At 40.5% G+C, this 15,680-nt stretch overlaps 2 protein-coding genes across 3 annotated transcripts; one reads left to right on the top strand and one right to left on the bottom strand.

Annotated features, from left to right (window-relative positions):
• The first annotated feature begins 173 nt into the window (after window positions 1–173).
• On the top strand, window positions 174–7,286 carry LOC103698966 (N6-adenosine-methyltransferase non-catalytic subunit MTB-like). The gene is made up of 7 exons (XM_008781016.5): window positions 174–413; window positions 1,403–3,951; window positions 4,124–4,207; window positions 4,574–4,678; window positions 4,810–4,918; window positions 6,462–6,613; window positions 6,746–7,286. The coding sequence occupies exons 2-7, from the start codon at window positions 1,444–1,446 to the stop codon at window positions 7,058–7,060; spliced, it is 3,273 nt and encodes a 1,090-aa protein (XP_008779238.3). The 5' UTR covers window positions 174–413; window positions 1,403–1,443; the 3' UTR covers window positions 7,061–7,286.
• A 540-nt stretch (window positions 7,287–7,826) lies between these two features.
• LOC103698959 (sec-independent protein translocase protein TATB, chloroplastic-like) lies at window positions 7,827–13,472 on the bottom strand. 2 transcript variants are annotated; one of them, XM_008781009.5, is made up of 6 exons: window positions 13,224–13,472; window positions 10,510–10,631; window positions 9,091–9,150; window positions 8,765–8,894; window positions 8,408–8,530; window positions 7,827–8,285 (listed from the first exon to the last, which is right to left on the bottom strand). In XM_008781009.5, the coding sequence occupies exons 1-6, from the start codon at window positions 13,435–13,437 to the stop codon at window positions 8,170–8,172; spliced, it is 765 nt and encodes a 254-aa protein (XP_008779231.1). In that variant the 5' UTR covers window positions 13,438–13,472; the 3' UTR covers window positions 7,827–8,169. The 2 variants fall into 2 exon arrangements, with proteins under 2 accessions (XP_008779231.1, XP_026657600.1); XM_026801799.4 differs by having other exon boundaries at window positions 7,827–8,282.
• Between the last annotated feature and the right edge of the window lie 2,208 nt (window positions 13,473–15,680).

Raw genomic sequence — 15,680 nt, 5'->3', positions numbered from 1 at the left:
ATGGCGTGAGTAAAAATAATATAGTAAAACAAATATTTTACCAGAATATATATAAAAATATTAATTTTTAAAAAATATTTATGTAAAATTTTATATTGAGGATGGTATTCATAAAAAAAAAATCTAAAAAAAAAAAAGAAGTCAAGAGGGGCTGGAGCTGTTATGCTCTCTCTCTCTCTCTCATATCCAACATTCTTACTGCGGTTGAGAAGCCGACTCATTTATCAGATCGGGCTGGGGTCTGATCGAATCCTCCACGATGTTTTATTAACCCGATATTTTTACCTCGTTTTTACAGCCTCCACCCGCCCGGAGACACAGAGGGGAGATCCCTCCCTCCCGAGTCCCCACCTCTTCCCCGTCCGCTGCCGCGAGGAGCTGTCGCCGGCAGCCACCGACCCCCCGAGTAACTGGTAAGTCCTCTCCTTCTACCTCTCCCTTCTCTTCTCTCTCTCTCTCTCTCTCTTCTTGCTTTGCCTCCTCCCTCACCCCCTCCTCCTGCGGCGTCGCCGTCGTTCTGTCTCCAACCTCCACCATCATTCTTTCTCCGATCCTCGCCACCCCGCCCCTCCGCCCTATCTCGGCCCCACTTCCGCCCTCGTCCGCACCCTCAATTGGAGCCTGTCACACCTCTTCGTCCTCATAACCCGCTCCGCCTTCTTCGACCTCGGCGTCGCCCAAGAAATCACCTTCTTTAGGGCCAGGAGGGCTCCGACAAAAAGCCTAAACCCTAACCCTAACTTTAGTTTTAGCAATAAGCTGGCTCAAAGGTCGGGATTGGAAACCTAACCCGGATCGGCTTTGAAGCGCCTCTTTGCGCACCTTTGATACAATCGATCTCTGAGAGGGATAATAGTTGCAGGAAGAAACATGTTTAATTCCCTCTTCCAAGGAAAACCCTCGGTTCGAAGCGCAAAAGAATGCATTATTCATTGATATTTCTCTCACTGATTATAAATTCCCTTTGTTCAACCACCCTGCTAATCTAGGAAATCAAAAGAAAAAAAAGGATACTAAGACAAATCACCCATTAAATCAGGAAATAAGTGTCTAAAGTATGATGATCGGGAACCTGCCGGTCAAGTAATTGAAATAGTAATAATTGCATTATAGAAGACCCATACATTAAAGATTTCTCTCTTTTTGTGTGTCACGGTGGTCTGAATTCAAGGGGAGAGTTGCTGGCGTCGTGATTTTTGGATCTTTGCCGCGTATGCTGCCGTTTTGCTAGTATTTAAAAATTATGGATCTTGTTATTATAATTCATTTTAGTTTTCTCAGTTTCATTGTGGCAACAGGATGGGGTGTATCTACTAGGAAATTTGTTGTTATTTGTGATGTAAAAGTTATTAGGGCTAGAATTGATTTCAATTAACTGTCAATTTGTGCAATTATGCATCAGAATTCTGATGGAGTCGCATGTAGCAGAATCTAGATGAAAGTATGGATGTTAGGTACGGTAAAACTGAACAAAATGAAGACCGGGAAGGCACCGATGAGAGGAAGCATCGGTCAAGCAAGTCACAGAAGCACAGTAGTGTAAAAGAAGCTCAGAAATGGGATAGTGGAAGGAAAAGAATCTCTGGAGATAGGAATGATGCTAGGAAAAAGTCAATCAGCTCAAGCAGTGGAGATGAAAGTGAGTATGACAGGAAAAGAGAATCGCATACCAAGACTCCAAGAAAGAATCCGGATGAGAGAAGTGAAAAGAGATCGAGTGAAGGGTATTGGGAAATAGAATCAGAGAGGAGAAGCAGGTATGAAGAGAATGAGAGGCATTCTTCTAGGAAATCAATCATGAAACCTTCTGAAAGTAGTTTTGTGGAGGAATCTGATTCAAAAGGTGGGAAAGCTGCTGACCATAGTAAGCATGGGTTTGCTAGGGATCGAAAGCAGGATCATGGAAATGAATTAAGTGACTCCAAATGTAAGGTTGTGGATTCTAGTGCTGATAAGGGTTTCAGGTCCAGTACCAGGGAAGAGAAAAGAGAAGATAGAGAAACTTATAGAAGTAGGGGAAGATTAATTGGTCAAGATGAAGATAATATGTCAGTCAGTGCACCTTATGAAGCTAGGCCAGATGTACATGAAGATGATAACTGGAGAAGGGTGTTCGAAAGATCAGCTGAGGTGGCAGGAAATGAGAATTCCCGCAAGTATAGCATCAGCAAACCACATGAGCAGAAATCTGAGAAATATAGACAACAACAAGACTCAGCATATGGCAGTCATGATGAAGTTCAAAGCCAGGAAGGGTCTGTTACTAGGGATGGAGAGATGAGAGAGAGAATTGGGAGGGAAGTTAGATATACCAAAAGGTCACGAACACCTGAGAGAAGTGGAAGGCGTCGTAGGGAGCAGGATGACCATAACCGAGGCTATTCAGAATCTGACGATGAAAGAAATATTGGGCTTAAGGGTAGAGAATGGGAAAGAGAAGGGTACAAGGATGATAGGCCTTCCAAGGGAAAAGATAGGAGCTGGAATGACGAAAATGGGGATTGGGAAGCTTCAAAAGACCACTGGAAAGGAAATCAGACTAGGCAAGATTCCAAAGATAGGGAGAGTGAATCTGGTCATGTCAAGGAGTGGGATTTGCAATGGCGTGAGCAAGAAATGGTGGACAGTGAGAATCTTCACAGCAAACCTGGCTATAGAAAAGCTGCTAGAATCAGGCTGGATGGTGTAAAAGCGTCATCAGCCTCTAGGAATGCTTATGAGAGTTCTGATTCAATAGAGATCAAACCCAACAAGAATCTTGACTTTGGGAAAGAGGAGACTTCTTCCATACATTTTGGGCAGACAGCTGAACCGGGTTCACAGCAGGATGTCACTTCAGGAGTAAATGTTGGAACAGGGGATTATCCACCTGAGAAAAAGGGTAAAATAGCATATGGCTATGGAGATGAATTACAGGTAAGATACCAAGATCACGGTTCACCTATGGATCAAATTTCCACAAGGAATTCTCTTGATTCTCATGCCAAAGAAGGACGAGGACAGGATGATACAAATTTTAATCGTACAGGACTGAGCCAAAGCAATGATTCACAGCATCCATTTGGGAATATTCAGGGATCAGGTTCTGTTAATAGGCCTCCACAACAGGGACCAAAAGGGGGTAGGCCTGCAAGAGGAGGAAGGGGAAGGCTAACTGGGAGGGATGCTCAACGGGATGCAATTCCATTGTCTATGATGGGCCCTTCATTTGGTCATCTTGGCTTGCTGCCAGGACCAATGCAGTCAATTGGACCAAATATGCCGCACTTACCTGGCCCACCAATTCCCCCTGGTGTTTTCATTCCCCCATTTCCAGGACCGCTCATTTGGCCTGGAGCTCGAGGTGTTGATATGAATATGCTAGCTGTCCCTCCCAGCTTTTCTCCAATTCATCCACCTGGGCCTGGAGGACCTAGGTTTGCACCTAATATGGGAACTGGCCCTAATCATGGCATGTACTTCAATCAGCCAGGCCCAGGAAGAGGAGTACCCGCTAACATGTCAGGCCCTGGTCTTAATGCGATGGGACTAGGTGGCCGTGGGATGCCACAAGATAAAGCACCTAGCAGTTGGGGTCCACAAAGAAATAGTGGGCCTTCTAAAGGTCCTTCAAGGGGCGAGCAAAATGATTACTCTCAAAATTTTGTTGACACTGGTATGAGACCGCAGAATTTCATCAGAGAGCTGGAGCTCACTAGTGTGGTGGAAGACTATCCAAAGCTGAGGGAACTAATACAGAAGAAAGATGAAATTGTTGCCAAGTCTGCTTCCCCACCCATGTACTATAAGTGTGACCTGCGTGAACATGTACTCTCTCCCGAGTTTTTTGGCACAAAGTTCGATGTTATTCTTGTGGATCCTCCATGGGAGGAATATGTTCATCGAGCTCCTGGTGTTACTGACCACATGGAGTACTGGACATTTGAAGAGATAATGAATTTGACGATCGAGGTGTGCTTTTTTATCTTTTGTGCTCATCTCTTGTGTTTATTAAGTGATATGCTTGCTCTTTATTTGATATTTCCTGTATGCATGCTTTAAGTGTCTTAATTGGCACACCTAGTAATTCTGACTGTGCTGAATTTTACTCTTGTTCCTAAGCCTTCTCTGTTCATGTTGTCAGGCAATAGCTGACACTCCTTCATTTATCTTCCTATGGGTTGGTGATGGTGTGGGACTTGAACAGGGCCGTCAGTGTTTAAAGAAGGTATGCCACTTTAGTTCGGTATTCTCCTACTTTGTATGCTAATTAGAAGATCCAGTTTTGATCTTGTTACCAATTTGAGTAATACTATGATTGCAACACTCTTCCCAAATTTTGGTCCAATTTTTGGAAGGGGGAGAGCAATGTGGTTGACGTGATGATAACAGGCAATAGCCTATTGGAAAGTGTTACGCACTTGAGCTTTATGGGATATTGTGGCAAAGTCTTGTGCAGAGGGTTTTATTCTTCCAAGTTGCATTACAGGGAGGGGGAAACAACAGAGAGAATATGACAGTGTAGTTTCAGTCGTTCAATGATTGACCATTTTTCATGGGGGTTATAACCTGTTATCCTTTTTTATATATATAGTGGGGATTTCGGAGATGTGAGGATATTTGTTGGGTGAAAACCAACAAAACAAATGCAACTCCTGCCTTGAGGCATGATTCTCACACTCTGTGTCAGCACTCGAAGGTTAGTGAACATTTGGTATACAGGTTTATTCTTTGTCTATATATTTCAAATTCCAGCTTCTTCCTAGGCTAGCTGTCTTTGCATTGTCTACTAAATAAAATAATCAATTTTTTTCTTTTTAAATTGAGTAGGAACACTGCTTGATGGGCATAAGAGGAACTGTTCGTCGTAGCACAGATGGGCATATCATTCATGCCAATATTGACACAGATGTGATAATAGCTGAAGAACCTGCTTATGGTTAGTATTTTCTGCTTTCGGAGAATATATATTCGAAATTTCAATTTTTGGATATTTGCTCATCTCTGGTGGTCATTCGATTCATTAAATTGACGAATAAAAATACCATCATCATGAATATAAATTGCATACTTACAAGTTAGAAGTTGTTCTATAACTGTTTTTCTTATTTTCCATGGATTTATTCATTTGGTCAAAATTCATTTTAAGAGCAATGGTGCCTGTGCTGCGATGAATGGGTATTGATGTGCATGTGTGGTCATTCATTACCAGTTCAAATTGCTTGCATGGATTGGGTTATTCTGGCCCTAGATTTTGCACATACCCGTGTAAAACTAGAACACGATAACCTGCTAAGAAAGCTTTTGTATATTTAGCAAGTTATTTGCCAAACTGGATGAATTATGTCAGGAAATTCCATTCCTGGCAAAGGTTTTATTTCTACAATTTGCGTTGATTTGCCAACACTCGCCAAGCGGTTTGGAGTTTTTTGATTATTCTCGGCATGCATTTATTCGCCAACGCTCGCCAAGCTGTTTGGATTTTTTTGATTATTCTAGGCATGCATTTATTTTGGACCATCTTTTCCTCAATCCTCTATGTTGATCTTGATGATCTTCAGCTTCACCTGTATTCTTATTGAGGTCCTCAAGAGGGTTAATCCGAGCACTTAAGACATGTCAGTAGGACATCCAACCTTCTGTGTTTGGTGCCAAACGTGCTTTGGAAATTCTTAGTCTGCCTTGGAATTCATGAGGCTCTTGTCTAGTATTTCTCACCAAGATTTCATTCATACCTTTTTGGCACGACATAAGGCAGGTTATATAAAGGCTGCTTTGGGGATCTCAGGAAAGTTGACAAGTGCAGTTTCTTTCATATTCCTCTTCACCCAGATAATTGTTTCGACCAAAAGAGTCAAAATGTTCATTTAGACTTATTTTTAGTTGACCAAGATTTCATCCAATCCTTTTTGGCACAAAATAAAGCAGTTTAAAGAAAGGCTGCTTTTGGGATCTCAGGAAAGCCGACAAGCGCAGTTTCTTTCATATTCCTCTTCACCCAGATAAATTTTTCGACCAAAATAGTCAAATTTGTTCATTTAGACTTATTTTTAGTTGACTAAATTTATTCAAGCTAACCATCCACCCTTGCCCCAAACATGTTCCTCTTATTCTGGATAAAACTATCCTGCTAATTTTAGCAATTGGTACTCTCCTTTACTCCATTTTGAATTCTGATATAGTTGTGTTGTCAAAAACATTTTCAGAGTAAATTCCATTATCAAAGCATGATTCCATCTCCACAAATTCTTGAAGATACTTTTTCTTCAGTTATTCTCTAGGGCCATTGGTTCCCTATTCTGTAACCCTGCATATCCAACCTTGCTCCCCTTTCACGTAACTGTGAGAAATTATCTTTATTTTGTGTCTTGTTTATTTTTTGTAAATACCTCCTTGTTGCTACTTAAATATTTGGGCTCCCAGCAAAATTTCTAGAGTAAATAACCATTTCTTTTCTTGTTTTCTTGTCATTTATATTGCAGGTTCAACAAAAAAGCCTGATGATTTGTATAGGATCATTGAGCATTTTTCTCTGGGCAGGAGGAGGCTTGAACTGTTCGGTGATGACCATAATATTCGTTCAGGTTGGCTTACAGTAGGGAAGGGATTATCATCATCAAATTTTAATTCTGAGGTATGAAATCGCTTGCTTTCGGTGACGCTCTTTGTTTTTCATCTTTTAGATACCAAATTCTCTGAATTTGTGCTTGAATAGGCGAGGATTGTGTTTGTATGCAATTCTGATGACATGATTCCTATACTGCAGGCATATATCAGGAATTTTGCCGGTAAAGATGGAAACGTTTGGCAAGGAGGTGGAGGCCGGAATCCACCACCTGAAGCTCCTCATCTTGTGCAGACAACCCCAGACATAGAAAGCTTGCGGCCCAAATCACCTCCCCCAAAGAACCAGTTGCTGCAACCCATACCTCTGATGCCCAGTAGCAATTCTAACAACAGAAGATGTATGGGAAATTCCCCACAGGCGGCCACATCTGTGCCCTTCTCTGGGTTTTATCAGGATGCTTTGGGTTTGGACCCAGCGAATGCTCTTCCTTGGAATCCTTCCCAATTGGGATGATTGAAAGGGCCTGACAATGGAATTTTTTAAGGTTTTGGGTTCAATACTTGTGCACAAGCAAGCGGTGATTATCATGAGTTTGAGTCTCACCGAGCGATCAATCCCTTGTAGTTGTAATGCAAGACTATGCAATTTTTTCTCATTATTTTTTGATACATTACGAGGGAAAGGCCTTGTATCAGCTCCGTATTATTGAATGAAATTGATTCTTACAGGTTCAGCAGCAGTAGCAGGAATTACAAATGAGGGAGTCTCTGCCCAATAGCTTCTAGGAGGTGGTAAGCCATAATATATTATTATTATCAAATGAAATGTTTCAAACCATAGAAGATTTTATTTTTATACAATTACGAAGAAGCCATCGTCTAATTGCGCAAGCGTCTTTCAGAGCCACAAATAGAGCTATGTAATAGTGAGGATTGAGTTTTCTTTGTATCTGTGAAGATTCCGAGTTGCAGCTGTACTGGATGAACAGTATTTTATTCGCTGAATTAAATCATGGAACGGGGAACAGGCAGTGGTGAGACATTATAGAATCATTAAGACATTATAGAATCCCATTTTTCTACATTTTCGCTCAAACCACCCTTGCTACATTTTCGCTCAAATCTAATTACAGTCATTTGATCTTCGTTTATAAGATTTTAGTACGGTAGAATGCGCGATGGCATATTTAGCCCACAGATCTGCTATGGCATTATTGGCATGCTCATGGCTGCGGCCTAAACAAATGACTGTTTACCTGAAAAGTGATTACCATGCTCCATTGGATGCAACATATGTGATTCTGTTCCCATAAATTACATATTAATCCACGGATGACAGATTATCAGATTTTCTCAGATGATTCTTAACAATGTAAAATAATCATACAACACTTGCTGCTCGTGAGGGAAATGATGCATTACATATCCCAGCTAGCTTTAAAACTCTGAACCATTATTGGTGCCATGCCCATCTCCACGTCTCGATATACAAAAAGATGATCGATGCAAGGAGTACAAAATTCACTCACCAGAAAGTTCTAAACTTTTAGCTCACATATTTAATCTGGGAAAACTGCTGTCCTCTCGACCAATTGCTTGCTATGATGATGCCTGCCGAAATTATTATCCATCATTCTCTGCCTTCTCATATGAAGGTACTTGAGCAGCAGTTTCTGAAGCAGCAGAAGCTGTAGTTTCTGACGGATTGGCAGCTGCAACTTCTGACGTTGATGATGCTGCTGTCATGTGACACGTTAATCTTCATCACATGGATGAACAACAAAGAGACACAAAATTGAAGGCAAAATCACATGCTTCATTTCAGTGGCACCAAGTGATCATTATTATTATAACGCCAAACCTTGTGGTTGTTCTTCAGAAGTGGGCGCTTCTGTTTGGGTTCTTGTAGTAGATGCAGACTGCTGGTCTTCTGTGATTTTCAGAAGCTCTTCACTGGTGTATGGTCCGGCTGAAGGCTTGCCATCTGCATAGAACTAGTTTGCGTTATTCAAAGATACAAAACAAACAAGAAGAAAACCAATGTTTTGAAGTGATACACAGCAAAAGAACATATGATGCGACTTTTTCCAGAAAATTTGAGATATTGATGCCTTCCCAATCTTTTTCTTCTTCTTTTTTTTTTTTTGCTTCAGAGGTAAAAAGATCATTAACTATCCATCCTACTATATTAGGCATCGAAAAATATCTTTGCGTTTACTTGTGTCAAATACAGCTCTTTGATTTTCATTCACATTTGGAGTGGGCTTGCTGTTGTAATTTGTAGAAGATGCAACTTCATCAAGTCCTATCTCCCGTTCAAGGGTGCTCTTGAATTCTTTTGACACTTCCTGCAGCATAAGAATCACTAACCTGATAATATGCCCCTTGATTGCACATAAGATAATGCTGCTATGGAGTCTAATTTTCTGCAAAGCTGTTTCCATTTTTCGGACATTTTGATAGCTTATCATTTTTGCCAGTAGATCTATCCTATTTATTACGTAACTAAAAGCATGTGGAAAAATTAGACCAGTTTTAACCAACCTGAAGCTCTTTTAGTGTTGGCTGGAAAGCTCGCAAAGTCTTTCCCAAGTTGCGTGCCACCTGCATTTAATTAACCTGTTTGAGAGACTGAATATATAGGTTGGACCAAGGAAAAATAAATCTTGCATTTAATCGTAGTTGGGAAAGGACAATTGGGCAGTTACTTAATGTGCAGATTCACTTTTCTTTTTTCTCCCCTTTTTTTTGGTTATGCAATCCATCATGCCTAATTTTCTTTCCTTTTGCAGATAAAGTAAACAACCTAAATTACTGTATTTTCTTTTTTAGCTTTATAATGAACATAAGAATGTAATCTACTCAAAACAAATGTGTTTTCTTATTTGTATTGATCGAGCAGGATAAAAACAAAAAGGACTACTCAAATAAGTGTTACTGGTGATATGCAAACAACATAGATGCATTATGAGGTCTAGAATTTAAATTTGAAAATCTAAAGCTCCTGAATAAATGAAAGAAAGGAATTCAAAAAGGGTAAACATCTTAAAGTTCCGAAAAATCAACTATGTAAGAAACAAAACACAAGCATGAAATAAGGCATATGCCCAAGCTCCATCATATCTATTAGAGGCTACCATTTGAACATGTTTCACCATTCATGCACATCCAAGGTTATGAACTTGAAAACTCAATTATTGATATATTACCTCATGCTGTTTCAAGCCTCAGCAAGAAGAGCTACTGAAAAGCTCTGCACTTGAATCACAATCACAATATTCAGGTGGGAGATGTTCAAATCACATACCAAAAACCTCATAGTTACCTTTACCAAGGACAAAGTTGTACATAGATCATGATTTTAGTAATCAACATGCTACCATATGGCGGTGCCGTCGCAATATATCCTCAAGGAGAAGGCAATCTATAGAATCCAACAACAACTAACGAACCATGAATCCAAACATCAAATTGGCGCCAACAATTCTCACCTTCAATGATACTATCAAGGCATCATCACATGTTTCTCCTTTTCTCCTTTAGACAGATCTTCATGATTTACTGAGGTACATCAAGGAGGTGTTTCTATTAATCAATGATCTTGAATTAGCTTCTACATCTTTATTAAGATTCTCTAATCCCCTAAGTGAATAAAATCCGTGATTTTTCTCTACAATATCGAGACTTGGACCATGCTATAGCTTACATGGCAGCAAATTATTCAGCCAAACTGCTTTTGCTAACAAGTTACTGTACTCTATACCACTCTGTTCTGACCAACATAGTACTATTCAACTAGCCAGAAATCAGCTTTACTTGTACATTAAGTGCACCAAGATCAATTTCCACTTCTTTCAGTGCCACTAATAGACCAACAATCCTTTACATCCACAAATGAAATCATATGCATCATAACATAAAAACTAGAAAACATGTTTCTATTTTACACAGGAAGGAGCTTACTTCGGCTAGTCCTTTAGGACCGAAGACCAGCAAAGCCACCACTCCAATAACCAGCGCTTCCGGGGCTCCAACACCAAACAAAGAAGCATAAACAACTTTACCACGATATTTACCCTTCTTTTCTGCAGCACAGATATAGAAGAATCAAATACATCAGATAAATATTATGGTAAATTATCCAACAAGTATTATATAAAAAAAGGTAGATAATGAGGGCATGACACAAAGACTGAAATGTTCTGGTAAAAGTAGATAATAGTAACTCAGCAATGAGATGGAATAGTATGGAAGTGCAACAAGCCTCCCACGGGAAAAGGTCAAAGAATGAAATAGAACAAGTGAAGAAGAAAAAAGAAAGTGAAAAATCACACCCTATATCAACTGGACCACTGCAAGAAAAAAATTCAAGAAAAAATGTTTGTGAATAGGACTCTCATTGCACGGAATGATTTAATATGCAGAAAAACAGCAACTTTAAAAAGCAATGTTATAGATCACAGAGAATATTTGTAAATGATACAGTGAACAGTGGACCCCGAGATATTTAATTAGCCATAAAGGCTACATCCAATTGGCAAGAACCAATTTCAGAAAAATAAATCTCAGAGAGGAATCACTGAAAGCACAAAACGGATGGTAATTAAGCATAATCCAGTAATGGCTAAAACATCTTTTCTACGAAAAACAAAGTAGTCTCTCCTGAACTATTAGAAAACCTAGCTCTTAAAACTGTTACGCAATCATTAAACTACTTACGATCCGGCAACTTCTACTTAAACTAGTGTTCACAAAGTACCATAAAACTGGCCTTGTTAAGAATAAGTTGGGTGATTTGTGAAGAGTGATATAGGATATTCCACTGGCAGGGGCATCACTTCAAATATCAGGTTCAATGAGTTATCAGGGGCTCCATCCTAGTTGACTTTTTCATGATCTTTTAGGAGTAAACATAACATATTTGTGGCAACCAACATTTGCAGATCAAGTTACTAATAGAGGTGAAAGTGGTTGGAGTGGAAGCAGCCAAACTCTGTCCGATCCAACTCATAGTTGAAATTCGAACCCATGAATCAAGTATCACACTAAGGCTAAGAAAAAAGCAATAATCAGGAGGGAATGAAATGGTGAACATTAAGCACAGAATAGAAAGCAACCTGATTAGACATGAAAAAGTCAGATAAACCCAATAAAAATTAGTTATGAGGTCCCGGTTGTTCCTATTAACTTAGATAAACTGGAACCTTGTCCAAAAAGGGACCCAGCACAAGCCTTCCCTGAAAAGGAACCTCCAACCCAACCTGCCAACAGCATGAGGTTGTATATGAATCTAATTGTTGTATCTAGTTTTTGGTTCAGATTTGTGCCAATTGCAACATAACAATTTCCCATCCACTTCGACCCCTAGCTACCAAAAGAACAAGTTCAGCACATCTGAAGCAACTTAGCGATCTATATGTTATAATATACGATGAACTGTCCCATTGTTACTTCATACCATACCGTATGACTATATCCCATTTTTCTAAGGCCACTCTAACTTCATCCGGCATGATGACTCCTTATTCATGCCAATGTGTATAAGGAGTTAATCCCTGACTCTTGCATCCTTACTTACCCTTTTGACTACACTAGAAGGCAACAATCTGGTGATGTTACTTAAATTTGCATTCCCAAGTCTCTATCCTATTTGACAATCAACGCAACAATAGTAAAGCAGCCACAACAAGGTGGAATGAGCATTGGTGCAAAAGGAAGATCACCTTGCCCATACGCCACAATGAATAAGATTTTGCACTCCTTATAATTTCACCCAAATGGCCGAGTTTTTGTTTCTGCAAAATCATATAGAGGCAACTCATTTTTTTTCTCTCCACAGAATCTGCTTCTAAGAATCTAAATTTTCCTGATAACAGTAATGGTGCTTACATGGGTTTGGTGAAGCTTTGAGCATCATGCTTATGTGGAATTGGAGTTCGTCTGACACTGGCGGAGCTACCTCCAAAGTTTCAACTCCGTATTCATTTTCCTTACTTTAGTACATTTATCTCCAACTTAAACAAAGTCTCTTACACTCATAAATCCATGTTTCCATGAAAATTCACTAAGGAGGCTTTACTTCAGGGGAAAGAAAATTCCAGCATAGATCTTGAGGTGAGTACTGCTACACATCACCTGGTAACAATCCCCGTTCAGTTTACCCGGGATGTGGCAGTCGGGGATCGCCATGCCTACTGCTCATCCAATCACCAACTTCCACATCCCTCGGGGAACTAAGCGGCGATCAATAGCGGGTGATCTCCAGCTCTTCCCTTTCGAGGCTCAAGTCATAGTCCTGCTTGCATTTAACATGTCCTAAATAAGATTACTGAACCGTAGTCCGTGAGCATAAAAAATAAGGCATCGAAACATGAATTTGAACTGATACTTTGTGAATTCGCAGCCTAATTTGTTAAAACTACGGCTTCTAAATTCTTAAATAATTTCGCTTTCTGCTCTTTCTTTCCAGTGCAACGGTAATTGTTCACGAAAGTAGAAAAACAAATAACGAAGAAAATAAAGCAGGTCGACATAATATTATAAAACCAGTTTTCCCCAAATATAGGGATATCCTATTTAGGAGGGAAAAAATCAAATCTATAGCCATTTTTTCCATGTAATCGAAGGTTTCGCGCAAAAATGAAAATAAAACCAAGGGAAAATGAGACGGGAGCTACCTCTCTGGCCATAACCTCGCGGGAATGAGACGCCGATGTGCTTGAGACCGATCCACGGCGGAAGAGGGGGGAATCCCAGCCGGAGAATCGAGCCGTGGGCGTGGCGAGAGGTTAGGGTTCGCAAAGAGAGCACGGGAGGAGATGAGGAGAGGAGGATAGGCGTCGTCCGATGGGGGCAGCAGCGGAGCGCTCGGATTGCGGTGGCCGCGCCCATCGCGAGGGTATGAGATGGAGCGAGAGATGGCAGGTGCCTTTACATGGCCTGACCCAATATAAAATGGGCCGTGGGCTTAAAATCGGCCGTGGGCTTCAAAAAAGGGATTCGTGTCGAACACGGATAGACTGGCCTTTTTTTTTTGTTGTTGTCTTTTTTGGTAGTTATAGACTGGCCTTGTTTGTTAAACTGATTGAGTTCGGATTTAGAATCTTGGTCCATTGGATGTTGTTTTTTTTTTTTTTTTTTTTTTTTGTACCCATATCGATCACCATTTAACTTGTGATAAATCAGTTACTGAACCTTTCGCTCACTCTCAAATTAGACATCACATTACCTTTGTGAAATTCGCAAATGATGTCATAGTTAGTTTGTTCCCACTTATATAATAAATATTACAAGTTTAGATGAATGCATTTTGCCAAATACACGTATCCTGACTTGGCTCCAACACTACCTATTGCCACCTCTAGCAATGGTTTTAGCATGGTATTGACGGGGAGAATATTGGTTATCTTGATCTTGGGTTGTTCCGAAGTTTCTAACTTTGGTTTGGTCCGAGGTGAACGGCTTTGGTACTGACTAAGGTACTATTCAAGTCGGGGCAAGTGTGAAGTAGCGCTGAGGATAACTAAAAAAGATGCAGTTATGATTTCGGCAATGATTATACTAGTTTAACTATAAATGCACGACCAGTGCAATTATGGCCACATCTGCATTATGAGGAATCATTAACATGCAGTTAGCGTATGATCAGCCGTTATCGTATGGTTATTGCATCCTCTGATAGTTAAGGTAATGGACACTGACCCCATCATATATACAGGGAGAATCAAGAGAGTTTTAGGTAAGCTCTCGAGAACCACTATTCTACTATTGTTCTTTTTCTCTCATTCTCCATTGTTGCTCTAGAATTTCACCAACTTAAATGTCGGAGAGTCCCCTGCCAAAAACTTCTTGGCAAGTGGACTTTGTTTCAGGTCAGACTTGCATTCGAGAGAGGCACTAACAACCCTTCAACCTTTCAAAACCTTTCCTCGATTCTTGGCCGACCGGCTCTTCATGTCGGTACTAACCGACCTCAATCAACCTCGGCCTCAACTCAGTTTCTAGTGGCAACAGTCATTTCAGTCTCTCTCATTACAAGAGAATAAATGGTAACAAAATTCATTTCAAAAGAAAATATATAGTATAATAAGGTCCAAAGTTGATTTCATTGTACAGTACACTCACCATGCCAACAAGCATGCCAAGTTGATCAGTTAAGTATGCTATCATAAACCTAACCTAATCTGACATGTTTGGTGCCAAACAAGTCGCATGGATTGGGTTGGATTATACGTTTCATAAAATATAATAGATTCTGAGCTTAATTCTTGACCAATAAAAGGTCAGCCTTCGGGCTAACAATTTTCTCACAACACCCACACTTCACCTTGATGCAAATCCGGCTCACTTCTAGACTTACTTGCAGGGAACCCCATTGGCCTACAGAAATATCGGAAGTAGAGCAGTGTCTAAACATCTAAGGACTCGTTTGGTCCTTGGAAAAAGAAGAGGGAAAAATATGGTCAATAAAAAAAGTAATGAGATGCCAAGAAGGGGGAAAAGTTTTTCGTGCGCGCGTATCATCCATCGCGCTCCATCGCGTTCCCTTCAGTCGCCGCAAGCCGTGGCTCCCAAGGAACCGTACGAGTGCGCCTCTGATGGCTAAATGCTATCCTTGCAGTGCAAAACGACGGCCCCTCGCAATCCGTGGCTGATCGCACTTTTCCGCACGAGGACAACCTCCAGCCCCCCAAAAGCTGGCGCTGAAATCGAAGGGGTCTAGCTTGTAAAGACTCCATGGATGGGTCCATTCCACCTGTCCATTGGAATGCATCGGTAGGTGAAACCATCCGCCGAGGAGTGATGTCGAGCCTATCTTGTCATCCACATGGCCGGCTGCACTGCCCATTAATTCTTACTGTACTTTTTATCACACGTCTGTCCCGGCACACGTGCATGCTGGGTGGGACGAACGTGTGACAATGTGTTTAAAACTTTTTAGTTTCTCTGGATCAAAAATAATAACAGCAACACCTGAAGGCTTTGCTTGCCAAGCTGACATGAATTTACAAAGCCTAAGTTGATTTAAAAATTCAATCCATTAATATATTATCGTCACTTTTCCTCTGAACTGGTGTTTAGGCCGGGATTATTTTTTTGGCATAACTTAGCCATCTGATTGCAGCCTTAAGCAG

The sequence above is a fragment of the Phoenix dactylifera genome, chromosome 10, assembly GCF_051530095.1.
Source record: "Phoenix dactylifera cultivar Ajwa chromosome 10, Ajwa_hap1_PhDact_Kaust_v1.1, whole genome shotgun sequence".
In the NCBI taxonomy this organism is placed as follows: Eukaryota; Viridiplantae; Streptophyta; class Magnoliopsida; order Arecales; family Arecaceae; genus Phoenix; species Phoenix dactylifera.
Note: the sequence above shows the minus strand (reverse complement) of the source record. Positions and strands in the feature narration are given on the sequence as shown.

Excerpts from the sequence above, each read along its gene's own strand:
- LOC103698966 (XM_008781016.5), top strand. The coding sequence starts at position 1,444 with ATGGATGTTAGGTACGGTAAAACTGAACAAAATGAAGACCGGGAAGGC. Across the intron at positions 4,919-6,461 it reads AGCTGAAGAACCTGCTTATG|GTTCAACAAAAAAGCCTGAT; the intron begins GTTAGTATTTTC and ends TTTATATTGCAG. Across the intron at positions 6,614-6,745 it reads CATCAAATTTTAATTCTGAG|GCATATATCAGGAATTTTGC; the intron begins GTATGAAATCGC and ends CCTATACTGCAG.
- LOC103698959 (XM_008781009.5), bottom strand. The coding sequence starts at position 13,437 with ATGGGCGCGGCCACCGCAATCCGAGCGCTCCGCTGCTGCCCCCATCGG. Across the intron at positions 8,531-8,764 it reads AAGAGCTGTATTTGACACAA|ATGGCAAGCCTTCAGCCGGA; the intron begins GTAAACGCAAAG and ends AGTTCTATGCAG. Across the intron at positions 8,286-8,407 it reads TTCTGAAGAACAACCACAAG|CAGCATCATCAACGTCAGAA; the intron begins GTTTGGCGTTAT and ends GTCACATGACAG.